Below are 27,570 nucleotides of genomic sequence, written 5' to 3'. Positions count from 1 at the left end.
GGAGAGGGAGCTTTGGACTGACTGACAGACATTGGTCAGGGAGAGGGGTACAGTCTAGCCAGGTAAGCCTTATGCATTTGTATTTTTCATTGCCAGTTCTTGAATTCTAAAATTAATATTGACAATAAATGCCTATCAAAAAGAATAAATCAATAAATAATGAGTTATATTAATAAAAAGTAGAGCAGAGTACATTATTATCTGATCATCCTATATGTACATTTGTACAGTTGTAAGCGATGCATATTCGTGTAAGTACTGAATAATGGTTGTAAATATGTTATAGGTAGGATAGAATCCAAATTACCTTGGCCTGTAAACATTTGATATATATATGTACTGAATTTCACAGTTTCTATGTAGACATCAATGGAAGATTGTGCGGGACTAGTGCCAATATACAAAATAATGCAATCCCCATCCATTATACAATCCAAAACCAATACAATACCCTGGTGTATTGACAGGCATTTAAAAATATACATTTCATTGTACATTTTAATGTGTCTATGAGTGTGTTTTAATGTGAGAGAGCTAGAGAGGGGAGGGAGGTGGGTTGTGGGAAGATGGTGCAAAATCCCAAAAAGGACGCAAAGCAACTGGAAAACACTTGACAGTGCATTTGACACAGATTTCTGCAGACAGAAGTCCTATAAAATATATTGCTTTATTTTGTGACTATAGTGTTTTTACCAGCTGTGACAGGTATTAATAAGGAAACTGTTGGCTGATGTCAGGATTTTGAGTATACTACTGAGTTTCAGACCAGGATGGAAATCCCAGAGAGTTGGAAACAGCAGCTTCACTGTTAAAATCACCATTATACCTATCACTCAGAGAGATCGCAGTAGTAGCTGACTAAACTCAACTCCATAGTGAAGGACATTTCTGATGAACTCCACCAATGGAGTTGAGCAGTGACGATGCATTATGGAATTCAGCTCCGGCTACATCGATTCGCCACCGTCAAATTCTGAAAATGATGAAATGCTTACCTTGTACCTATGTTTGTCCTCTGTCGTTTTGTGCCTTTCTTTGTTTTCTGAAATCCATACTTTTCCAATAAACGCTCATCAAATACAACCACAGACTGTTTGCTCCTTTCTGTTTCTCGAAGATGGCAACTCAGTGTGAATGTGCATGTGCCAATTTAACCTCAGATGATTTAGGCCTAGATTATGTGATTTGATTGGACAATGGGTATCTGGAGATCTTGGCATTTGCGCTGAGTTGCCATCTTTGATAAACAGAAACAAGCAAACAGTCTGTGGTTGTATTTGATGAACGTTTATTGAAAAAGTATGGATTTCAGCAAACAAAGAAAGGCACAAAACTACAGAGGACAAACATAGACACAAGGTAAGCGTTTCATAAATTAAATGTTTTGAAGTATTGACCTTGGGCCGATGTAGTCGGAGCTGAATTCCACAAAGCCTGGTCTCTGCTCAACTCCGTTGGTGGAGTTCATCAGAACTTCCTTCACCATGGAGTTGAGTTTAATCAACTACCGCAGTAGCAACCATCACTGTAGAACCTAGGTGCACTTCAGTGTTTTTTCCTCTGCCTAATCCTCTTCTTCCTACCTTCCTTCCTCCCTCCTTCTGTGATGTTAGCCATATGTTGTGACTGTGAGTAAGGCTGTTGTGAAGTTTTGGCATTCCCGTGCCAAAGATATTATACGATTGTAAACCCTGAGATTCATAGCCTCGCGGGATTGGAGGCAGTGTAGCTCTGAGGGACTGAGTGAATCTATCCCTGAGTGATGAGTGTCTGTGAGTCTCCTCATGCTGACAAGATACTTGCCCTCCGAGGGCCTCGATTTATGAGGTTTTTGCAGGCTGCCGAAAATGGAATAACCTGTTGTCGTTTCCCGCTGCTACTTTGTTTCCTATTCTCCTTTACTACCATTTCACCCCCTCATTTTTTTTGTCTCTATATATTTATCTTTATCCCTCACTCAACTCTCTAGGTGCTATGACGTTATGCTGCACTTGAATGGTCCTGCATTTCCAGGTTGAGAAAGGCAGGGCCTGGTTTATGCATTGAGAGGAATGTAACTTGGGCTGTACTGTTTGTGCACATAGATCCACTTTTGTGCTTATCAATTCTGGGGAATTGACATAATACATAGTAAAGGTTACTGGACATATAGTAGGTCGAGGCATTAGGCTGGTGATAGGGCAGCCATGGCTTTCCTTATTGTGATACACAGAAGGTATGAACATTGCCATTGCTGAGAGGACTGAGGATAGGCTGGTTAGGGTTCAGTCAGGTGAGAGAGGGAGGGATTGTGGGTACACTGCCTCTGGCCTACGTGGCACGGATTGAGACTCTTATTGGGTCCTTATTGGGTTCTTATTGGGTCCCACCGGTAAACCACATTATCCTGCATGGCTGTACATTGTCCAAACACAAGCCTAACCCACACCAACTGGGCCTTGGGATGAATCCCATCCTTATAATGGGCTGTTAGTGAATGGCAAACTGTTCAGAACCAGTCCGTGGTTCGACTCGTGCCACAACCACGTTGCTGTAGGAAAATAGGAACGCTGGTCGTAGAGTATATTGAATTAGTCTTCAAGACAAACATGTTTTGACAGGGCCATAAACAACTACAATTATATTCCAGCTCATTATGGCCACTGTGATAGTTGTTGTTCTTACATAAATTCAGGGGAATGTTTATTCTTAACTGTCTTGTTTCCTAGGGAAATTCTTTGAGTCTTTGAATATCCTCCACTTTGAGGCAACGGTTCTACAGATTCCCATGAATAAGACAACCTCTTGATAAGAAAACCCCTTGACCTGTAGGCACCGCCACAGCAGAGAGTTCATCCGTCTGCCCCGGCCTTTCCCTGAAAACTGTCATTTTTTGAAGTGATCTACTCTCAGTTTCTCATCAACCAACAAAGACAATTGCCCTCCCCCTCCACCTGAAGGCAGCTTCCAGCCAAAAATGCCTCTTGTCCCATCCTTCCTCATCCTGCTCCTCACCTGCCCTGCCCTCCTGACCCCATCAGCTTCCCAGGGCCTGCAGCCTGGGGGTCAAAGGGCACCCAGGGACACAAAGCCAGAGGGTGGCGGGCAGCCAATCAAAGTAGTGATCTCTGAGGCGTGTGTTCAGGGGGACTCCAGTCAGACCCAGGGCAAGGAACTGGACCTTGAGCCTGGTTCTGCTCTAGTCCTTACCCATCGGATCCGACTGGTTCCGGGGTCGTGCGCAGGCGGGTGCGAGGCCGAGTTTGCTGCCCTGCGAGACCGCCTGGAGAGGCTGGAGAAGGAGGTGTCATCATTGAGGGAGAAGTGTGGAGGCCCAGAGGGGGGCTGCTGCACGTCCCAGCAGAGTAAAGGTACAGTAGTACTGCTGCCAGGTGACTGATCAACTGGGTCTGGTTTTGACCATCACACGGCATCACCTCATAGCTCCTCCCATCTCACTGAATCACCCAACTTTTTCTCATTTGAGCACACACACATACGCAGGTTGCACACACACACAGCTCTCACGTGAATATAACAAACTATCAATCACTTGCCTCAATAATGATCACATTTTGAACTGGCAGACTACCTCCATGCTCATTTGATCTAACTAACCTGAGTAATGAGGACTCTGCTAACAGGCTCAACCAATCAAAGCAAGTATAGGACAAGGTCCAGCTCTAACTTGCTGCCCAATGTGATCTCAGACAATCCTCCTTATCTAGCTCTCCACCCTCCTCTCAATGCGGGACACTTTCAGCGGCAGCACCAATAGTGTATCCACTAATCAGTTCAAAATATCAATACGCTGTAGTGTCTTACCGCTTTACTCTGCGTCTGTCCGAACCACCTCTCTAGGTGCAGAGTGCTCCATCAAGCCGGAGGGAGACGAGTGTCCTAATGAGTGCAGTGACCAGGGACGCTGTGAAGACGGCAAGTGTGTCTGCTTCCCAGGGTTCACTGGGCCCGACTGCAGTTTGTCTGACTGCCCCGGCAACTGCAATGACAAGGGGAAGTGTGTGAACGGCCAGTGTGTGTGCGACCCAGGTTTCACAGGGCCAGACTGCTCTTCAGAGTCCTGTCCTGGAAACTGTAACAACAAGGGGCGATGTGTGAACGGGCAGTGTGTGTGCGACCCAGGTTTCACGGGGCCAGACTGCTCTTCAGAGTCCTGTCCTGGAAACTGTAACAACAAGGGGCGATGTGTGAACGGACAGTGTGTGTGCGACTCAGGTTTCACGGGGCCAGACTGCTCTTCAGAGTCCTGTCCTGGAAACTGTAACAACAAGGGGCGATGTGTGAACGGGCAGTGTGTGTGCGACCCAGGTTTCACAGGGCCAGACTGCTCCACCAAGGCATGTCCTGGAAACTGCAAAAACGGGGGGAAATGTGTGAACGGTAAGTGTGTGTGTGATAGCAGTTTTACAGGCCCAGACTGCTCCACCAAGTCCTGCCCTGGCAACTGCAGCAACCGTGGAAAGTGTGTGAACGGCCAGTGTGTCTGCGATAGCGGCTTTACGGGGCCGGACTGTTCCGCCAAAGCATGTCCCAATAACTGCAGCAACAAGGGAAGGTGCGTGAACGGGAAGTGCGTGTGTGAAGTGGGCTTCAGCGGACAGGACTGCGCCGCTAAGGGCTGTCCCAATAACTGCAGCAACAAAGGCCGCTGCGTGAAGGGGAGGTGTGTGTGTCGCCGTGGTTTCGCCCCCCCGGACTGCAGCCAGTGTGAAGCTGGGTTCACTGGAGCTGACTGTGGCACCGGTGAGTCATCCAAATATTCTCTATAAAACTCTCTCAAGGCTGCAATAGCCTTTTATATTGTGCAGTGAAAAAGAGTGCTTACTGTATTAGCCACAGGGCAGTGTTAATATATCATAGTGTGTGGAATATAGTATTCCCTTCTATCCAGTTCCACATACTGTTATATTTGCCACGCTATGCTTTCAAGTACCGTATGGACTTACAGTGTGTGGACCACTACCATGTGTTGCAGCTTGAGACGCTGGGTAAAAGGGTAAATCCCTTTAGCTAATGCAAGGAAACATTGTATGGCATTGCTGGCTCGAATGACTGGAATTAAGCACAAAACCCCTCCCCTGTCTCTAGCCATGTCTGGTGTGTCCCAGCTCAACACCAAGGACATCACTGAATCCTCTGTTACCCTCTACTGGACACCACCTCCAGTCCAGTATGACACCTACCACGTCACCTTCACCAGCCAGGTAACAACACACGACACACCCTACTCACAATTTCTTAAGAGGTTGTGAGTTGTGAATCGGGGTCCTAACGAAAGCACAAAGTACACTGAAATTGAGAAACAACTGTTAGACAACAGATGTACATTATTGGGGCAGTGACATATGTTTTGTTGGTTTTGGCTCTGTTCTCAAGCACTTTGGATTTGAAATGATACAATGACTATTGAGGTTAAAGTACAGACTGTCAGCTGTTATCCATTACGTGTGAACCGTTTAGAAATGACAGCACTTTTTGTAGATAGTCCCCCCGATATTAGGGGATCAAAGGAATTGGGACAAATTCACTTATATACACACTAAACTTTTGACTACTTTAAGGCTGAGATCCCGCTAAAGGGATCGATATGGCAACAGCCAGTGAAAGTGCAGGGCGCCAAATTCAAAACAACAGAAATCTCATAATTACAATTCCCCACACATATAAGTATTTTACACCATTTTAAAGATAAACTTGTGTCCGATTTCAAAAAGGCTTTACGACGAAAGCACACCAAACAATTATGTTAGGTCTGCACCTAGTCACAGAAGAACACAGCCATTTTTCCAGCCAAAGAGAGGAGTCACAAAAGCAGAAATAGAGATAAAATGAATCACTAAGCTTTGATGATCTTCATCAGATGACACTCATAGGACTTCATGTTACACAATACATGTATGTTTTGTTTGATAAAGTTCATATTTATATCCAAACATCTGAGTTTACATTGGCTCGTTATGTTCAGTAGTTCCAAAACATCCAGTGATTTTGCAGAGAGCCACATCAATTTACAGAAATACTCACAAATGTTGATGAAAATACAAGAAGTTATGCATGGAACTTTAGACAAACTTCTCCTTAATGCAACCGTTGTGTCAGATTTCATAAAAGCTTTACCGAAAAAGCACACCATGCAATAGTCTGAGTACAGCGCTCAGACAACAAAACAAGCCATACAGATATCCGCCGTGTTGTGGAGTCAACAGAAGTCAGAAATAGGATTATAAATATTTGCTTACCTTTGATGATCTTCATCAGAATGCACTCCCAGGAATCCCAGTTCCACAATAAATGTTTGATTTGTTCAATAAAATCCATCATTTACATCCAAATACCTCCTTTTGGTTAGCACGTTTAGTACACAATCCAAACTCACGACGGGCGGGCAAGTCCAGGCGAAAACTAACTCTTATGTGAGCGCGCGTGACCAGCTCATGCCACTCTGGCAAACCTCTGACTCATTCAGCTCCCAATCCCCCCTCCTTCACAGTAGAAGCATCAAACAAGGTTCTAAAGACTGTTGACATCTAATGGAAGCCTTAGGAAGTGCAATATGACCCCATAGAAACTGTATAAACCTCAGATTTCCCACTTCCTGGTTGAATTTTTCTCAGGTTTTTGCCTGCCATATGAGCTCTGTTATACTCACAGACATCATTCAAACAGTTTTAGAAACTTCAGAGTGTTTTCTATCAAAATCAACTAATACTATGCATATATTAGCAACTTGGCCTGAGTAGTAGGCAGATTACTCTGGGAACCTTATTCATTCAAGCTAAACAATACTGCCCCCAGCCCTAACAAGTTAATAAACACAAGTGATTTTTTTTATTCGTAGCACGCAATGATTACATCAAGCTTGTGACTCTACGAACTTGTTGGATCCATCTTTTGGATGTGTTTTAGATGATTTTGTGCCCAATAGAAATGAATGGTAAATAAGAACATAATATGTTTTTAAGAACTTCTACATTAATGTGGATGCTACCATGATTGCGGATAGTCCTGAATTAATCTGAAAATCTTATTTACAACGGCCTAGGAACAGTGGGTTAACTGCCTTGTTCAGGGGCAGAATTACAGAATTTTACCTTGTCAGCTCAGGAAAATCGATCTAGCAACAGTTACTGGTCCAACGCTCTAACCATTAGGCTACATGCCACCCCAACTCCCCCAAAATGGGGGGACTGTGCACAAAAAGTAATGTCCTTTCTAAACGGTTCATCCGATAAGGAAGAAAATACCCTCAAAAGTGCTGGACTACAGAGCCAAAACAAAAACAAATGTGTCATTGTTCCAATACTTTTGGAGCTCACTATATTAGCTGAGAATGGTCTCATGGCATGAAGCCCAGTTCTCATTCCAGGTTTTAAGACTTGTTTTGGGGGCAAATTTAAGGTCATGTTGAAAAGTCATGGTGCTGCGTTATTTCCATTACAAATCCCAAAAATGTTTGCCTAACATTTCCCTGAGAGCCCAAGGCAATTCAATGATGACATACAGTAGATTAAAACATGCCATGTAAAAAAACATGGACTCCTTTGCGTTCAAAACAAATCAAATGTATTTGTCACATGCTTCATGAACAACAGGTGTCGACTAACAGTGAAATGCTAACCTGTGCGGCCTTCCCAACAACGCAGAGAGAAAAAAAGAGAAATCATAGAAAAAAAGAACACAAGGAATAAATACACAATGAGTAATGTTAACTCGGCTATATACACACATGGGCTAACAGTACCGAGTCGATGTGCAGGGGTACGAGGTAATTGAGGTAGATATGTACATATACAGGGCATTTGGAAAGTATTCATACCCCTTGACTTTTCCCACATTTTGTTACATTACAGCCTTATTCTAAAATATATTAAATAAAACATTTTCCTCATCAATCTACACACAATACCCTATAATGACCAAGCGAAAAATATATAGTGTAACATTTTTTATAAAATACCTTATTTACATAAGTATTCAGACCCTTTGCTATGAGACTCGAAATTGAGCTCAGGTGCATCCTGTTTCTATTGATCATCCATGAGATGTTTCTACATTTTGATTGGAGTCCCCCTGTTGTAAATTCAATTGATTGGACATTATTTGGAAAGGCACACACCTGTCTATATAAGGTCCCACAGTTGAAAGAGCATATCAGAGCAAAAACCAAGCCATGACGTCTAATGAATTGTTCATAGAGCTCCGAGACAGGATTGTGTCAAGGCACAAATCAGGGGAAGGGAACCAAAACATTTCTGTAGCATTGAAGGTCCCCAAGAACACAGTGGCTTCCATCATTCTGAAAAATGGAAGAAGTTTGGAACCACCAAGACCCTTCCTAGAGCTGGCTGCCTGCCCAAACTGAGCAATCGGGGGAGAAGGGCTTAGGTCAGGGAGGTGAGCAAGAACCCAATGGTCACTCTGACAGAGCTCCAGAGTTCCTCTTTGGAGATGGGAGAACCTTCCAGAAGGACAACCATCTCTGCAGCACTCCACCAATCAGGCCTTCATGGTAGAATGGACAGACAGAAGCCACTCCTCAGTAAAAGGCACATGACAGCCCACTTGGACTTTGCCAAAAGGCACCCTAAGGACTCAGATCATGAGAAACAAGATTCTCTGGTCTGATGAAACCAAGATTGAACTCTTTGGCCTGAATGCCAAGCGTCACGTCTGGAGATAACCTGGCACCATCCCTACAGTGAATCATGGTGGTAGCAACATCATGCTGTGGGGATGTTTTTCAGCGGCAGGGACTGGGAGACTAGGCTGGATCGAGGGAAAGATGAGCGGAGCAAAGTACAGAGAGATCCTTGATGAAAACCTGCTCCAGAGTGCTCAGGACCTCAGAATGGTGCAACAGGACAATTACCCTAAGCACACAACTAAGACAAAGCAGGAGTGGCTTCCCGGACAGGTCCCTGAATGTCCTTGAGTGGCCCAGCCAGAGCCCGGACTTGAACCCGATCAAACATCTCTGGAGAGACCTAAAAATAGCTGACAGAGCTTATAGCATCATACCCAAGACTTGAGGCTGTAATCGCTGCCAAAGGTGCTTCAACAAAGTACAGAGCAAAGGGTCTGAATGCTTATGTAAATGTGATATTTCATTATGGTGTATTGTGTGTAGATTGATGAGAAAAACAAACAATTTAATCCATTTTAGAATAAGGCTGTAACAAAAAATCTTGAAAAAGTCAAAGGGTCTGAATACTTTCCGAATGCACAAAACATTAAGAACACCTTCCGAATACACCTTCCAATTCAGTGGGGCATGGACTCTATAAGATGTTGAAAGTGTTCCACGGGGATGCTGGTCCATGTTGACTCCAATGCTTCCCACAGTTGTCAAGTTGGCTGGATGGTGGACCATTCTTCATACACACGGGAAACTGTTGAGCGTGAAAAAAACTCAGCACTGTTGCAGGTCTTGATTCAAACCAGTGTGCCTGGTACCTACTACCATACCCCGCTCAAAGCCACTTCTTTTGTCTTGCCCATCCACCCTCTGAATGGCACACATACACAATCCATGTCTCATTTGTTTAACCTGTCTCCTCCCCTTCATCTACTCTGATTGAATGGGATTTAACAGGTGACATCAATAAGGGATCATAGCTTTCACCCGGATTCACCTAGTCAGGCTATGTCATGGAAAGAGCTGTCAGTGTGTGCTGCGTTTTCCGTGACTGCAGTCTCCGCTAACGGCGGAACATTGCAGAGAAATTATAATCATGTTGTTACCTTGAACCTCCACGATACGGATTCAATAGAGTCCTTCATTTTCTATACCAAAGAGTGGGAAATCATGCCAGAATAAATCAATCCAGAAAGTTTGACCCTGAGAACAGTAGCACACCACAGTTTGACAGCTGAGCAGCAGAGGTCCATCACACAAATGAAAGGTGAGTCCATACGCAACACTTACCAGCAGGGGATCCTCAGGCCATGTCAGAAACAGATGATTATGTCTTTCAATTTCAATTCAGTCATTCATTTCACTAAGCCTTTGAAGGCTTTCAAATGGCAAAACACGAGTTTCACTGAGCAAAACCCATTAGTGGACTATTGGAGTACATAACATGGTTTATAGATGCTGTAAATGTGCAGATATTCAAACGCTTTGCCAAAAGAATTAGCAGTGGAGATTTTTGGCAGTTTCTACTTAATGACGTTTGGCGTTAACAAACGGTCACCTCAGTAAATACTGGTTTGCTTCTACTGGTTCAACTTATATCATTATATACTGGTTCAACTTATATCATTATATACTGGATCAACTTATATCATTCTATATTGGTTCAACTGTATTTGGTTGGATTCACAGCCATAGTAACCACAGAATGGAGGACATCATATTTTAAGTGTGTTGTTGTATTCAATTTGTTCAGCAGCTCATGGTATCAATAAGTGGATTGAAGAGATCAAATCCAGTTTCCAATATCAAAGGTAGCTCATGGATGAAGTAAATGAATTCCAGTGAATTCACAGAGACATATGCTACCAATTGCATTCAAAGCTGCCTTTGTACTCTTTATTTTGAGTATATGATGTTTGTAGTGTTTCAATGATTTGCACTACATTAAATGATGTAATGTAGTACTGAACGCTTTACTTCCTATTGAGTTCCAGTTCAGTTAACAGACAGGAGCCTGGACACTGTGTATTTAAAAAAAGCGTACATTCTTATGATCTAATAGAATATCCGGGACATGTGTGCAAATGTCCCACTGTAATTGTCCCTTAAAGGCCTAGTGTAGTCAAAAACATGATAGTCCTGTGTTTTATAGACTGTATATTTCCACACTATGAGGTTGGTATAATAATAATGATGATAATGCTCTTTTAGTGTAAGAGCTGTTTGAAAAAACTGCCTTAAATTTCAACCTGTTTTTGGTCCTCCTGTGTGGCTCAGTTGGTAGAGCATGGTGCTTGCAATGCTAAGGTCGTGGGTTTGATTCCCACGGGGGACCAGCATGAAAAAGTACAAAAATGTATGCGCTCACTACTTACTGTAAGTCGCTCTGGGTAAGAATGTCTGCTAAATTACTCAAATGTGGGATGGAGTTCGAGATATCACCTGGCGGTAAATTAGTTAATATACCAATAAGAAAGAGGTCCAAACCTCTCTGACAATAACAGCTAGTTCTCAATTCTCCTCAGACAGTCTGAGCAAAATTCTTGCTTAAGAAATTGTATTTTCAACCATGGAAATCGAAAAGAATCACTGAAAGAAAGGTACTTAATTGATACCCAGAAATGATTTGATTTGAGATTTTTAAAAGAAAATGGCTGCATTGGAGCTTTAATAAAACATATGCTCCCAATCTGCACAGAGAGGTGACGTCAGACTTACACAATGACAAACTGGATTGGTACTCATCATACACATGTTGTTGGACCTTGCTATTAGAGCAGACACAAGCACTCTCGAGAAGCAGTGTCTATGTCATTAAAAGAAAAATCTACAACCCTGTAACAAAGAGAAACAGCTTAATGGCAACCAAAAGGACCAGAGGGGAAAAGGTAGGGAAACGGTAACAAGATTAAACAACCTAGCGCAAATCCCACTCCCCTCTTTTTCCCACTTAATGTAATTCTTTCAATGTGTGAATGAGATTATTGTTCTTCATAAAAGGGTTCCAGATGAAAAAGAGAGAGAAAAACAGTAAAGAGAGACTATTGTCGGTTGGTAGAGTGACGTTTGGCCACAGCATCAGCACCAGGACGCATTCCCTAAACTCATCTCAAAACAACAACAGGGGAAACAGCCTATTTTTCCATACAATGACAGGGGTAGGTGTCAGATGAAATATGGCGTTAGGGAGAACATCCTTGTACAGGGAACGCATAAAACTGAACAGAGGAGAGAAAATTAGGGATGAGGACAATTGAGCAAAGGAGAAAGTCAAGGGAAGGATAATGGGAGAAAGAGCGAGTGGGCAGCAAGGAAGAAGAAAAGATGCAGATGGGGGATGCTTGTTGCTAGGGCAGCCATAAACACTGTCAAAAACATGGCCCTGGCCAGAGAAATGACTTCATTGGTCGGCAGCTGTGACACATAGCAGAAGAGAATGAATAAGGGAGATATACATTCATCTCATGTTTACAGAAAACAACACAAGTACACAAAACGGGGAGCAAACCCCACATTGTGCAAGGTAAAGCACAGCAACACACTCATCTCTTGAAATAACTGCTGAAAGAATTAGAGGCCTATGACACACAGACACTGAAGATCAATGCTGGGCAACCTGGCAACCCAGCTGGGTCCGATTTCCCATATGAGAAAATATATTACACAATGGAGAAAAACTAGGAGAACACCCCCACATTGGAGTAATTGGGTAAACCCTTAAACTACTGCTTTTAAATGAATGGAAATACTGGCGTTTTCCAATACATAGATTGAAGAATAACAACCTGATACTGTTTTTGTTTTAATAGCATCTTTTATAAGTTGGTTTTTCAAATGATCACACACCAATAAAGGATATTGTGAAAGTTGGAACGGTTGACTATAGTTGAGTGGGGTTGCCAGATGCTTTGTGAGCTACTGGATTTCCCATATATGTTAATAATGAAATAGTTTCACAATACTACTATTACATCATTGGAATATGAGGCTGTTTATCTCATTGCCAAGAAAATAATAATATAAAGAAAAGCTGCCCAACCAAGTTATAATTCCCAACAGAGACATCATTCTATTTTGTCTGGTGATGTTGTACTGCATAGCTGTTGAGTTCTGTAGTAATGTGATTGTGAGGCCCCATTGTGGACAATAAATTTGAGTCCAGTTGCTAATTTAGAGTTGGCTTGGTTGACGTTTCCAAAATATCTGAATATAGGCTTCGGCATGACAGAATATGTAAATTACCTCTCCCCCTGCTGGTAAGCATACGGTATATGCACCCATTCAAAATCATATTTAACAGGTTCTGACTACCATTACTTTAGAAAATTAACTGAAATACCAGTATACATTTTCATCATAATTATTGATAATCCTCCTGATGTCCGTTCTAACATTAACTTTATCGTTTTCTGTGCCACACAGAAAGAGGGCGATCAACAGATAACATCTCAAGTTGGAGGGAAGCTCACGACCTACACCCAAACAGGACTGGCGGCCGGGCAGGAGTACACGGTGACAATCAAGGGAGAAATAAATAGGAGAATGGGCACTGAGAGCACAGTAGAATTCACAACCCGTGAGTCAGGAAACCACATTTTGTATCCCCTTATTAACATATGTTACTTTGGTTATCAATAGATATAAATGCTAAGTCGTTTTCCCCCCCATTGCTTTTCCCCGACCCACCACCCAGTTATCTCTGGACCCACAAACCTTCGAGTTGTGAAGACAACCACAACATCTGCAGTTGTCCAATGGGAACAATCGCAAGGACACGTCAACAGGTATCGCTTAACTGTTGTACCCAATCAGACAGACGGAACAGCCAAGGGAAGACAAGACCTGACCCTGCCCCCTGAGAGGGACTCTGCCCAGATTGACGGTTTGGACCCGGGACATTTGTATGACATCACACTAGTGGCTGAAAAGGGCGGGATCAAGAGCAAGCCAGCAACAGTCCAAGTCACTCCTGGTGAGTTTAATTGGATGGCTTACTTTAGTTACTACATTGCATATGAAAATAATCCAGGGACTAGATTGTATAAGAAGCAATCTTGATTCATTAGGCCATATTCTTTATTCGTTTATTTGGAAATGAAGACCATAAAAATAATAAAATATTTTAAGGGCGGCAGCGTAGCCTAGTGGTTAGAGCGTTGGACTAGTAACCGGAAGGTTGCGAGTTCAAACCCCTGAGCTGACAAGGTACAAATCTGTCGTTCTGCCCCTGAACAGGCAGTTAACCCACTGTTCCCAGGCCGTCATTGAAAATAAGAATATGTTCTTAACTGACTTGCCTGGTTAAATAAAAAAAGGTCAAATACAGTCATGAAACAACCAATAAATGGTGAACTAAGCAGAAGAAGCAGGGAGAAAGAGAAAGTCATCATTATGTTTATAAGAGAGAAATCTCTGAAACAAATTGGATTCCCTGGCAATGTGAATGAATATGCAAGAGAGACCAGCCCTGCTCCTGTGAACTGTTATCCCACTAAAGTTAACATGTCTAGACACGTCATTATTCAATAGAGCAGGTCATTGGAAGTGAAATTAAAATAGCTTGAAATGAATTGAGGTACCGTATTAAAACTGCTCCTGGAGCTAACCTGATCTCTCTTTGTAAAATATATTTAAATTTTCATTCTCTCTTTCTCGACAGTAGCAGCACACACTTAACTCACAACATTGAATATTTCAGCATCCGAACAATGAATGGAAAGGTTGTTTTGATGACCAAATGTAATACTCTTTCCACTTCTCCCTGTAGGTTTGGACAGCACATAGGGCAACTATTTATTGCACTAATGTCAATGCAGGTGTTGTTGGGAAACAGGATAATTCAAAGTGTTCAGTTCAAAGATAATATTTTTTGATTTTCCCATTTGGATCTAACAGTGCTTCCCTCTTGTAGTCGGATCAAAAAAACATATTGTTTTCTTTGGTTCCAAATGATCGCTTCATGCCTTTAGGAAAATCCACAAAGACAATATCCAGGGTGACCATGCAGGTAGCACCAGGAGTAGCAAGCCAGGAAGACCCAGCAGGGAATACAAAGCCTGTGAAGGCCATCTACTACTCAAAAACCAAGGGTGAAGAACCAGAAAGTGGAAAGAATAGGAGTGGACCGGGCTCTGTAACAGTCAAAGGCTCCAATGGAACCAAAGAGGACCCATCTGTCACAACTAGTACAAGACCACTTGTCAACACAAAATACAGGGTTGTACATAAACCAGGTAAAGAAGAACCTTGCCCAGGAAGCCATACATTGGAGACTCTATCCGTTGTAATGGTACAAGTGTAAGTCAGGGTGGGAGCAGAGGGGGTCACAGTCTTCTTAAAAAGCCTTCAAGCAGAAAGCCATTGGTGGGGCCAAAGGTCACAGATGCCTTAAAAACTGACACTAAAACAGAAAATCCCATTGTTGGGGACTGGACTATAGTTATAACTGTGAAAAACACTAAACTGAAGACATGTCCTCTTGGAGAAAAAGATAGAACTTCGACAAAGACATATTCTGTTGGAATCCTTCCTGAAAATGCCACTCCGAGTTCTGGTTCTGAACAACCAAAAGTGATTCCCGGCTTAAAGGACCTACCTGATAGAAACATGGGTACAGAGACTGAAACAAATGAGCCAGGGCAAGGGACTGATGGCTTGGAGCCTACAACCACATCAGAAACAAATACTACTGTTCACCTGAACGCGAAGACATGTGTCAACAAGATTAAATTGACACACAGGAAAGTCAATGTGACCTGTAGAGAGAGAGTCATTGGGGGGAGGGTGAATGGCACAATAGTTCAAAGTAAACCCAGAACAGGGCAGGGTTTTGCTGAAAATGAGGACAGTGCCCTAAAAGTGTCTGAAACAGGAAATTCAAAAACAGCATACTCATACTCAGATAAAGATAATGTTGCAGAAGTGGCTATCACAACTGATGTGGGATTGTTTGGAACCAAACAAAACGAGACAAAGACTGAGAGTGGGCGGCTCACCACCTCTTCGCCGCCTCACTCCAAAGGGCCCCAAACCAACACCGCCCATACCTAAATATGAGACCATTCCTAAACAGGACACGTTCACTTTCTTCAGCTCCCACAAAACTAAATGAATCAAAGACCGGTATGGGTCAACCCATAACTGACAAACAAGTGGTGTTTGCAAAGACATTGCCTGTTTCCCAATCCTCAACCCTCCATCCAGATGCTCAGCCAGAGAGGGCACCAAAATCATCCATTGAATCAGAACAGAGTGGCAAAGAAGGCTATTCATCCTCGTCCTCCACTTCAGAGGAATCAGACTCTACTAAAGGAAATGCTGCAGTGGCAGAGAATGGTATTACAGTAACAGTGGACGGTATGAGCACAGACGCAGACAGGGCCACTGACGTGGTGTCGTCTGGAACTGAACGAAACAAGTCAAAGACTTGGTCAGTGGGCAGCACACCACCCTTTCGTCTACCTCCAAAGGGCACCCAACAACGCCGCTCACACCCAAATATGGGACCATTCCAAAACAGGACACGAACCAACCTGAGACCCCCTCGGCATCCATCAAGAGGTCCCATACGCAGACCTTTACAACCTAAACTGACAAACAGGGACAACGGCATCGTCGTTCACACCACTCAACCGGAGGAGCAGGGCACCTACAGCACCAGCCAGAATGACACAAACACAGACCTTAAGCCCAAAACTCTCATCAAGAGAACAAATAACACAGCTAGTAAAATAGCAGGAGGTCATGCATATATTAGAAATAACGGTAGCTTGAGCCAAAGGAGCCAAGATTCAAAAACAGGTCATCGTGACAAAGGGAGCCAAGTGAGTAAGACTGCTGATTCAACAGACAGAGCAAACCAGATAAACGGATCAGATGCCACTACTACTGGAAAAACAGGCCAGCCTCTAAACTCAGTGGGGGTTCAGAGCATAACCTCGGGAGGGTTCGTACTTGTTTGGGGAGCGCCAGAGGGGATGTACAGAAATGTCATAGTAACCCGGGAAGAGCATGGAAGTAAGAACGAGGCGGAGGAAGAGGATGAAGAAGAAGTGGAGGAGGGGAGAGTGAGTCCGAGGAGGATAGTGAGGAGGAAAATGTAATGGGGGTGAGTCAAGGTAAGGAGGGAGGGGAGGAGAACCCTGTTACCAATAGCAAAAGTGATAACCAGAGACAGAACAGCAACAGTAATACTACAGCTAAAGTTGGTGACGAGGGTACAATCAAGTTCTACAAAGTCCTTTCAGGGTCGGCTCGCTCATTCCCATTCCAGAATCTCCATCCACAGACACGCTATTCCCTGTCCGTATTTGGGAAGGGTCCCGGAACTACACTCCAAAATTCACAGACTCATCGACAGCACAGGCACTGGCCATAGTTAAATCTCTACCAACTACTACAAGGGTTCATTGGCTCATCGTTCAAGCACAGGGCTTCTCTTTTCTTGAACTATGCAAGTTATTCCAGACACCCAGTTAGATGCCGATACATCCTCACACCATTTTAGGTGAGGTATACTTGCACAGCTGCTTGATCCATGTCCATTTCAAGAGCTGATACGGTAACTTCCTGAATTACAGTACTTCATCATGTCTGTCGTTAATTTGCCTCATCTGCTTATTGATACCGTGAGCCGTGTTTCTTTTGGTTTGTCCTTGACAACCAAGAGCTTTTAATTAAAATAAAATGGTAAATAAATCCAAAAATTTAATTACAAATTATAAACTGGGTGGTTTGAGCCCTGAATGCTGATTGGCTGAAAGCCGCGGTATATCAGACCGTATACCATGGGTATGACAAAATATAGATTTTTACTGTTGTAATTATGTTGGTAACCCGTTTATAATACCAATAAGGCACCTCTGGGGTTTGTGGTATATGGCCAATATACCACGGCTAATGGCTGTATCCAGACACTCTGCGTTGCGTCGTGCCAAAGAACAGCCCTTAGCTGTAGTATATTGGCCATATGCACCACACCTCCTCGAGCCTTATTGCTTAAATATACAATGATCAAATAAACATGGATCTGTGCTAATCATTTGTATTTCGTGTTAACCCCTTGCTTATACCATGCTATGCAGTGATTAGTGCAACTGTGATGTGTGTTGTTCATACTGGGTGCATTGTGGAAAAACAGGTATGATTGCCAAAACACCCAGAGAAAATGGGCTGTTGCTAACCAGGAAACTATCTGAAGCGCATCCCATCAACGAAATGTGAGCATGAGTTCATCATCTTCAAAATGTAGGTTATGCTGAGGGATACTCTCTAATATATAATCATTACAGTGCTAAATCTTACACAATAAACCCGGGATTACATAGCCTCCCTGGTCTATATACGACATGTCATATACAGCCTGTTGTTTTACATATAGTACATGGACATTTCAACCCAAACACATCCATGTGTTAAGCACGTACAGTTCCTTCAGAAAGTATTCCTACCCCTTGACTCATTCCACATGTTGTGTTACAGCCTGAATTCAAAATGGATTCAATATATGTTTTTAGAAACCTCAGTTTTCTCATATCGCAACCATTAACCTCTAACTGTTTTAAAATCACCATTGGCCTCATGATCAAATCCCTTCCTCTCCGGCAACTGGTGACTGGGTGTATTGATACTCCATCCAAAGCCTAATTAATAATGCCACCATGCACAAAGGGATATATACAGGGCCTTTGGAATGTATTCAGACCGCTTGACCTTTTCCACATTTTGTTAGGTTACAGCCTTATTCTAAAATGGATGAAATCATTTTTGTCCCTCATCAATCAACACACAATACCCCATAATGACAAAGCAAAAACAGGTTTTTGGATTTTTTTTCTAATTTATTAAAAATAAAAACGGAAATATAAAATGTACATAACTATTCAGACCGTCTATTCAGTACTTTGTTGAAGTACCTTCGGCAGTGATTACAGCCGAGTCTTCTTGGGTATGATGCTACAAGCTTGGCACACCTGTATTTGGGGAGTTTCTCCCATTCTTCTCTGCAGATCCTCTCAAGCTCTGTCAGATTGGATGGAGAGCGTTGCTGCACAGCTATTTTCAGGTCTCTCCAGAGATGTTCGATCAAGTTTAAGTCCGGGCTCTGACTGGGCCACTCAAGGACATTCAGAGACTTGTCCCGAAGCCACTCCTGTGTTGTCTTGGCTGTGTGCTTTGGGTCATTGTCCTGTTGGAAGGTTAACCTTCACCCCAGTTTGAGCTCTGGAGCAGGTTTTCATCAAGGATCTCCCTGTACTTTGCTACGTTCATCTTTCCCTCTATCCTGACTTTTCCCAGTCCCTGCCGCTGAAAAACATCCCCACAGCATGATGCTGCCACCACCATTCTTCACTGTAGGGATGGTGCCAGGTTTCCTCCAGACATGATGCTTGGCATTCAGGCCAAGGAGTTTAATCTTGGTTTCATCAGACCAGAGAATCTTGTTTCTCATGGTCAGAGAGTCTTTAGGTGCATTTTTGGCAAATTCCAAGCGAACTGTCATGTGCCTTTTACTGAGGAGTGTCTTCTGTCTGGCCACTCTATCATAAAGGCCCGATTGGTGGAATGCTGCAGAGATTGTTGTCCTTCTGGAAGGTTCTCCCATCTCCACAGAGGAACTCTAGAGCTCTGTCAGAGTAACCATTGGGTTCTTGACAAAGGCCCTTCTCCCCCAATTGCTCAGTTTGGCCAGGTGGCCAGCTCTAGGAAGGGTCTTGGTGGTTCCAAACTTCTTCCATTTAAGAATGATGGAGGCCACTGTGTTCTTGGGGACCTTCAGTGCTGCAGAAATGTTTTGGTACCCTTTCCCATATCTGTGCCTCGACACAATCCTGTCTTGGAGCTCTACGGACAATTCCTTTGACCTCATTGCTTGGATTTTGCTCTGACGTGCACTGTCAACTGTGGGACCTTATATAGACAGGTGTGTGCCTTTCCAAATCATGTCCAATCAATTGAATTTACCACAGGTGTACTCCAATCAAATTGTAGAAAAATCTCAAGGATGATCAATGGAAAAAGGATGCATCTGAGCTCAATTTTGAGTCTCATAACAAAAGGGTCTGAAAACTTATGTAAATATTATATATACAGTGCCTTGCGAAAGTATTCGGCCCCCTTGAACTTTGCGACCTTTTGCCACATTTCAGGCTTCAAACACAAAGATATAAACCCGTATTTTTTTGTGAAGAATCAACAACAAGTGGGACACAATCATGAAGTGGAACGACATTTATTGGATATTTCAAACTTTTTTTAACAAATCAAAAACTGAAAAATTGGGCGTGCAAAATTATTCAGCCCCCTTAAGTTAATACTTTGTAGCGCCACCTTTTGCTGCGATTACAGCTGTAAGTCCCTTGGGGTATGTCTCTATCAGTTTTGCACATTGAGAGACTGACATTTTTTCCCATTCCTCCTTGCAAAACAGCTCGAGCTCAGTGAGGTTGGATGGAGAGCATTTGTGAACAGCAGTTTTCAGTTCTTTCCACAGATTCTCGATTGGATTCAGGTCTGGACTTTGACATGGCCATTCTAACACCTGGATATGTTTATTTTTTAACCATTCCATTGTAGATTTTGCTTTATGTTTTGGATCATTGTCTTGTTGGAAGACAAATCTCCGTCCCAGTCTCAGGTCTTTTGCAGACTCCATCAGGTTTTCTTCCAGAATGGTCCTGTATTTGGCTCCATCCATCTTCCCATCAATTTTAACCATCTTCCCTGTCCCTGCTGAAGAAAAGCAGGCCCAAACCATGATGCTGCACCCACCATGTTTGACAGTGGGGATGATGTGTTCAGGGTGATGAGCTGTGTTGCTTTTATGCCAAACATAACGTTTTGCATTGTTGCCAAAAAGTTCAATTTTGTTTTCATCTGACCTGAGCGCCTTCTTCCACATGTTTGGTGTGTCTCCCAGGTGGCTTGTGGCAAACTTTAAACAACACTTTTTATGGATATCTTTAAGAAATGGCTTTCTTCTTGCCACTCTTCCATAAAGGCCAGATTTGTGCAATATACGACTGATTGTTGTCCTATGGACAGAGTCTCCCACCTCAGCTGTAGATCTCTGCAGTTCATCCAGAGTGATCATGGGCCTCTTGGCTGCATCTCTGATCAGTCTTCTCCTTGTATGAGCTGAAAGTTTAGAGGGACGGCCAGGTCTTGGTAGTTTTGCAGTGGTCTGATACTCCTTCCATTTCAATATTATCGCTTGCACAGTGCTCCTTGGGATGTTTAAAGCTTGGGAAATCTTTTTGTATCCAAATCCGGCTTTAAACTTCTTCACAACAGTATCTCAGACCTGCCTGGTGTGTTCCTTGTTCTTCATGATGCTCTCTGCGCTTTTAACTGACCTCTGAGACTATCACAGTGCAGGTGCATTTATACGGAGACTTGATTACACACAGGTGGATTGTATTTATCATCATTAGTCATTTAGGTCAACATTGGATCATTCAGAGATCCTCACTGAACTTCTGGAGAGAGTTTGCTGCACTGAAAGTAAAGGGGCTGAATAATTTTGCTCGCCCAATTTTTCAGTTTTTGATTTGTTAAAAATGTTTGAAATATCCAATAAATGTTGTTCCACTTCATGATTGTGTCCCACTTGTTGTTGATTCTTCACAAAAAAAATACAGTTTTATATCTTTATGTTTGTAGCCTGAAATGTGGCAAAAGATCGCAAAGTTCAAGGGGGCCGAATACTTTCGCAAGGCACTGTATATATATATATATTTTTTTATACATTTACAAACATTTCTAAAAACCTGTTTTTGCTTTGTCATAGAATGCTGATAATCGTTTTTTTATTTAATCAATTTTAGAATAAGGCTGTAATGTAACAAAATGTGGAAAAAGTCAAATACTTTCCAAAGATATATTTTTTTACACATCTACCAATCGGTGCCCTGCTTTGTGTGGTTGAATCTGTGCTTAAAATTCACTACTTGATTGTGGGACCTTATAGATAATTATATGTGTAGTACAGCAATTGAACACGGAATGAGTCCATGCAACTTTTTATGTGATGTGTTAAGCACATTTTTACTCCTGAACTTATTTAAGCTTGCCATAACAACGGGGTTGAATACTTATTAACTCAAGACATTTCAGATGATTTCTTTTTTTATCAATTTCAAAGATTTTCTACAAACAAAATTCCACTTTGACATTATTGTGTGTAGATCAGTGACACAAAATCTCAATTTAAATCAATACAAATCCACGCTGTATCACAACAAAATGTGGAAAAAGTAAAGGGGGATGAAAACTTTCTGAAGGCGCTGTACTCGTGAAATTTACTCTGATATTCATGAGACCATTCAGCTACAACCGCCATTCACTGCTGGTCTGATCTTCTCTCACTTAGGGTAAGCTTTAAGTCAGCAACCTTCATTGGCTCCCTTCATCATTCACAAATCCCAGGGTAAGACCACGGTTGGTCCCTATGGTTTTTCCTGATCTTAAGCGTGAAATGTACAGATTTTAATCCTATGAGTCTTTTTTAAATGTATTTGTAAAAAAAAATAATAAATAACAAAATTCTACAAGGTTTTAAAGATTAGCTAGTTTTTAAAAATTTTTTTTTTTACAGAGGGCGATGTCTCAAATGGTATTTGGAATCATTATGGCAGGATTCTGCTCACTCATGGTTGAAAATCTGTTGGTCAACACATTTCTTATTCCTTAGAAATGTTCTTTCTCTTGCTTTATCTCTCCTATTCTTGTATTAAAATTATTTGGGGTATGTATTTTTATCAACATCTCTTCGATTTTTCCTGTCTTCTGTTATAACCATTTAAACGTTTCTCTTTCCTGCCAACCTTCTTTTTTTTCAGGATCAATCGACCAGCTCAACATTAATATCTCATCCTTTTCCCTTGCTGCTTTCCAGGGTCCAACATCTGCATTTAACAGTGACACCTTTGTCTGTTTTAGTATATGCTGTACTGTGTATACTGTATATATGGTTGCACTGTACATATATACCCAAACTCAATGGGAGCACTAATAATAACAGCGTGAGTAAACAAGAAAAGTATGAGTGCACCTACATTTTAAGGTATATTGATCTTTCTTCTCCTCACATGTAGTATGACTTACCTCAAGTCTCCATTTTCTCTTTCTCAAATATATTCTAGCTGTTTCCATGTCCATCATTTTTCTCTCTTGATACCTTTTTCTTTCTTTCTTACAGTTTTGATTTGTTTTCATGCGTCTTTCAGTCTATGTTCGTCTTTCCATCTTTTGTTTCTCTTTTTCGCTCTTAATCACACTTAATATTCCTGTGTCATGCCCAGGTCCAGAGCCTCCCTCAGGTCTTGTCTTCAGTGAAGTGACTGAGACGTCTTTCTCTGTGTCCTGGACCAAGCCAAAAGGTCCCGTGAGTGGCTTCAAGGTCACCTACACTAACACACAGGAAGGTAGGTGCTTACACTAAGGTTCTGGGGGTCAAAATCCTGGCTGTTGAGTCACGTCAGTTCATTGTGCATTCACATCGCAAGTTGCCCGTTCTATTCCAGGGGAGCCTCTCTCCGCAACAGTGGACTCTGGGGATTCCACTCTGGCACTGTCAAAGCTCTCTCCAGGGTCCTCCTATGAGGTCAGTGTGATATCCGTCCTTGGACTGGACGAGAGCGATGCAATCAAAGACCTGGTTATGACACGTACGTTTACTTCAGTCATACTGTTGACTTTCAGTTTTAGGATGAATACTAATTTACAGGAAGTTGTCAGATTGTAAATTATAGGAAGTTAGACTATCAACAGACCCTTTTTTTGGTCCTTGGTGGTGTCTTGGTCAACGAAATTAAGTTAAGCATTCAAAACCACATGTATTTTTTGTTTTGTTTCTTACTGTCGTGTGTATAGTGTTTTCTCTGCATTTATATGGGTTCTGTGTTCATAATTGTTCTAGCAGGTGCAGGATCTGGGAAAGATCTGTGCATTTTCAAATTTTCTCAAAGGGTCTATTCTGGAGCCGTTTCAACTTCAATTTTTTTTTAGCAAGAATGAGATTCAAATCTAATGATGTATCAAAAGGATTTGATTTCACGTTGTGATAACTAATGCTCCCTTTCTCTTGCTTTCATTTTTTTCAAACCCAAACCGATCTCAGTCCCTGACCCTCCGAGGGATCTCCGGGCCATTAATGTCACAGACACCAAGGCCTTGCTGCTATGGCGACCAGCACTGGCAACAGTCGACCGTTACGTCATAGTTTATGGCTCTGAAAAAGGTAAAGGGGTATCAGAAGTTGGATATCCATTACAACAATACCCCGTGGGGCTTTTAAAAGCCCGAGCCGTATGAGAGCTTTTCCTTTCCAGTTGGAGCTTTCACACAGGCCACAGGCAAGATGAGATCATAGTATTTGTATTGGACAGTCAGTTTATGACCACCCCAACAGCATTACAATATAAACACTGAGAAATAAATTAAATCCTGCTGCCTACCTCTCTCCACTGCCAATCACCTGCTCTCTCTTTCCGCTGCTTACTTGTTTCTGTGTCAACCAAGGGTCAGATGATGCCAAGATCACTGTATCGGGCAATGCGGCGGAGCAGCAGCTGAAAGGCCTACAGGGCTCCACTAGGTACACCGTCACAGTCACCAGTCAGCTGGGCAACCTGGACAGCTCTGCCGCCATCACCGTCTTCACCACCACCGGTGGTCAGTCCGCACAGACACCTTCTCAAACTACCTGAATGCTTAAACCAATCAACTCACCCGAGACCGAGCAGAAAAGGAAGGCTGATGTTTTCATTTCATTTTACAACTGAGCTTCTTGTGATTGTGTCCATGTCCATCTGGCAGGATCCAGGGGAGACGGGGAAGTTCCGCGTGACCTGAAGGCCAGTCAGGTGACTCCTCGCTCAGCGCTGTTGACGTGGAAAGCACCCTCTGCCGCCGTGGGAAGCTACAAGCTGACCTATCAAACGGAGGGGCAGGAGTTGCAGGTGAGGAACACTGATTAAAAGGTGGAGACAGACACACATTCTATTTTATTCAGGACAGTAAATTCAGACAAAATGCAACAAACTCTGGTCTAGACAGATGACATATTTCTTCTCAACAGGAGGTTACCATTGACTCCACAGTAACAGAGTTCAAATTGACTAGGCTGCATCCCATGTCCAAGTACACCGTGCATCTACAGGGGGAGAGGGGAGGGAGCTATACTGCTACAATTTCCACTGAGTTCACCACAGGTAAGTGGTCAAATATATTTGACTTTATAAAGAAACTTAACCAAACGAAATATATACATCGAAAGCACAGTTCCATAAAGTTAGGCTCTCTCTTTGATTTTGTCTGTCAGGGAATCTCCGATACCCCTTCCCAAGTGACTGTTCCCAGGAGCTGCTAAATGGGATACACGAGTCTGGAGAGGTGGAGATCTTCCCCAGGGGAAGGCAGGGGAAACCAGTGTTGGTCTACTGCGACCAGGTGACTGATGGAGGCGGCTGGACGGTAAGAGAAGATGACTGTGTGAGGGACCATGTGTCTATACTGTTGGTTAAGAGAGAGATTGCCATTTAAAATGTATTCAGATGTAGACAATAGATTTAGCATAAGTAGTGGCAAATGTAATACATTCGACTGCATAATAACTATGTCCCTTAAAGGAAAATACCACTCACAAACTATCTTTTGCTATTTGGTATTTCATTAGTCAACAGTTGATACAGACCCAAAATGTTTTGCATGTCAGCAATCAAGTTTTCAAGATATGGAACTTTCAAAATAAGTTTATCTTGAAGACATGATTGCTGACATGCAAAACATTTTGGGACTGGATCAACATTGGATTAATCAAATACCAAATACCAAAATAGTTTTGGAGTGGTATTTTCCTTTAACTGACATGAGAGGGAGTTAACAGTTGATTAGGGATGGTATATGTCCGCTGTATGAGCGTGTGTGCTTTACAGGTTTTCCAGAGAAGGGTGGATGGGAAAACGGACTTCTTCAGAGGCTGGAAAAACTACAGCAAAGGTTTTGGAGAACTGAGTGGGGAATTTTGGCTGGGTGAGAGTCATTCGTCACGCTAAGTTTGTTTTCAACCACTTCAGCAGCAGTGCACCAGCATTACATCAAACAGAACTGCTATATTGACGACGCAAAAGCTAAACTATGTCACTTTTACGTAAACAGTGCAAGCCCTCGTGACAGATCAACTCTGTAAATAGACCCGTTGCTGGGCAGATAAATTAAACAGTATAACGCCAGATGAGAACGATCAATTTAATGTGGAAATGTATGGCAAGACGGTAGAAAAAAAGTGACTTACTGGCACTATTGGTGCACAAACAGAAGGACAACCAAGAGCAGTAGCAGAGGGCCTATCACTCTTCAAAACCATTTAACTTTTTTGGAGCGAATGGCTGACCATTAACGTCAGTAGCGCACTATCCACTATTCATTCTAACATTGAGGCGCATCATGCTCATTTCTACTGTGTAGATCTGGTGAAAATAAGTCTTCAGCGCCCTCTAGAGCCAGTACATATAGTTTACTTCAGGAGCTCGGCAGTAAGCAGTTTTTTTGTGTGCTATAACACCTTGTTTCCCACTCATCTCTGTCCATATATAGGTAATGAGAACCTACACAATCTAACCAGCATGGCACCAATGACCCTACGTGTGGATCTCCGTGCAGGGGACGAATCAGTGTTTGCCAAGTACTCTGCATTCACAGTGGACACTGTTAGAAGGAACTATGCTCTCAAAGTGTCTGGGTACAGCGGTACAGCAGGTATGGACAGATTCTGTCCACGTAAAATGATGGACCTCTTATTGTGCATACTTCCACATAATCATTAAACCCGTCGCTTATTGTGTTCTCATTATCCCTCTATTCCACACCTACTGTTTCCCTCCTCACGCCTGCCATCTGCCTTTCCACTCTACTTCCCTTTTCCCCTTCCCTCTTGACTTTTTCGTCCCGGTAGGTGACTCTATGAGTTACCACAACGCGCGCATGTTCTCTACCAGAGACAGAGACCCCACACCTTTCATCACCCGCTGCGCCATGTCCTATAGGGGGGGTTGGTGGTACAAGAACTGCCACGAGGCCAACCTTAATGGCCTCTACGACACCAGTGTCAATCACCAGGTAATACCAGCCGACTTCATACCTCATTTCACTATTTCAGAGTCTATATCACCAAAGTAATCCAAGGCAACTATTCCAGAACAATCAATTACATGTTCGGGGTGGTTTGCTAACTGAATCGTCTCTGTGTCTCAGGGTGTGATCTGGACTGCCTGGAAAGGCAAGGACTTGTCCATCCCTTTCACCGAGATGAAGCTCCGACCAACATCTTTCACCCCTCCAACTCAGGGATAATGACAAAGTGGTGGACGGAAAATGAGAAAGGGGGAGAGGCACAGTTTATGAACACACACACACACACACACACACATCCGGGTAACTGCTGAAATAAAGGAAACACCAACATAAAGTGTCTCGATAGGGCGTTGGGTCACCACGAGCCAGGACAGCTTCAATGCACCTTCGCGTAGATTCTACCAGTGTCTGAAACTCTATTGGAGGGAGGCGACACCATTCTTCCATGATAAATTCCATAATTTGGTGTTTTGTTGATGGTGGTGGAATCTCCCATCTCCCCAAGTGTTCAATTGGGTTGAGATCTGGTGACAGACACACACACACACACCCTTTAAACCCACTATTCTCCTTTGAGACCCCTCTTTCAAAGTCACTGAGATCTCTTCTTCTAGCAATGGTCGCCAAAATAATGGGCAACTGGCTATTTTTATACATGACCCTAAGCATGATGGGATGTTAATTGCTTAATTAACTCAGGAACCATACCTGTGTGGAAGTACTTACTTTCAATATACTTTGTATCCCTCATTTACTCAAGTGTTTGCTTTATTTTGGTAGTTACCTGTACATAAGCACACACG

At 42.7% G+C, this 27,570-nt stretch overlaps 1 protein-coding gene and 1 non-coding gene across 2 annotated transcripts; both read left to right on the top strand.

Annotated features, from left to right (window-relative positions):
• Positions 1–27,306, top strand: LOC124043517 (tenascin-X-like). Its single transcript, XM_046362190.1, has 17 exons — positions 1–62; positions 2,709–3,350; positions 3,841–4,743; positions 5,089–5,204; positions 13,058–13,211; positions 13,329–13,607; positions 22,936–23,058; positions 23,158–23,301; positions 23,754–23,873; positions 24,155–24,307; positions 24,452–24,594; positions 24,714–24,846; positions 24,957–25,108; positions 25,570–25,666; positions 26,231–26,392; positions 26,589–26,752; positions 26,888–27,306. Exons 2-17 carry the CDS (start codon positions 2,957–2,959, stop codon positions 26,984–26,986), a joined length of 3,336 nt encoding a protein of 1,111 aa, XP_046218146.1. The 5' UTR covers positions 1–62; positions 2,709–2,956; the 3' UTR covers positions 26,987–27,306.
• On the top strand, positions 10,893–10,971 carry trnaa-ugc. The gene has a single exon. It is a non-coding gene; the product is annotated as a tRNA-Ala (tRNA).
• Positions 27,307–27,570: the final 264 nt, after the last annotated feature.

The sequence above is a fragment of the Oncorhynchus gorbuscha genome, linkage group LG09 (genome assembly GCF_021184085.1).
Source record: "Oncorhynchus gorbuscha isolate QuinsamMale2020 ecotype Even-year linkage group LG09, OgorEven_v1.0, whole genome shotgun sequence".
Taxonomy (NCBI): Eukaryota; Metazoa; Chordata; class Actinopteri; order Salmoniformes; family Salmonidae; genus Oncorhynchus; species Oncorhynchus gorbuscha.
The sequence above is the reverse complement of the archived record's forward strand: the minus strand, read 5'-3'. Positions and strand labels throughout refer to the sequence as shown.

Excerpts from the sequence above, each read along its gene's own strand:
- LOC124043517 (XM_046362190.1), top strand. The coding sequence starts at position 2,957 with ATGCCTCTTGTCCCATCCTTCCTCATCCTGCTCCTCACCTGCCCTGCC. Across the intron at positions 13,608-22,935 it reads AACAGTCCAAGTCACTCCTG|GTCCAGAGCCTCCCTCAGGT; the intron begins GTGAGTTTAATT and ends TGTCATGCCCAG. Across the intron at positions 25,109-25,569 it reads CTGATGGAGGCGGCTGGACG|GTTTTCCAGAGAAGGGTGGA; the intron begins GTAAGAGAAGAT and ends TGTGCTTTACAG.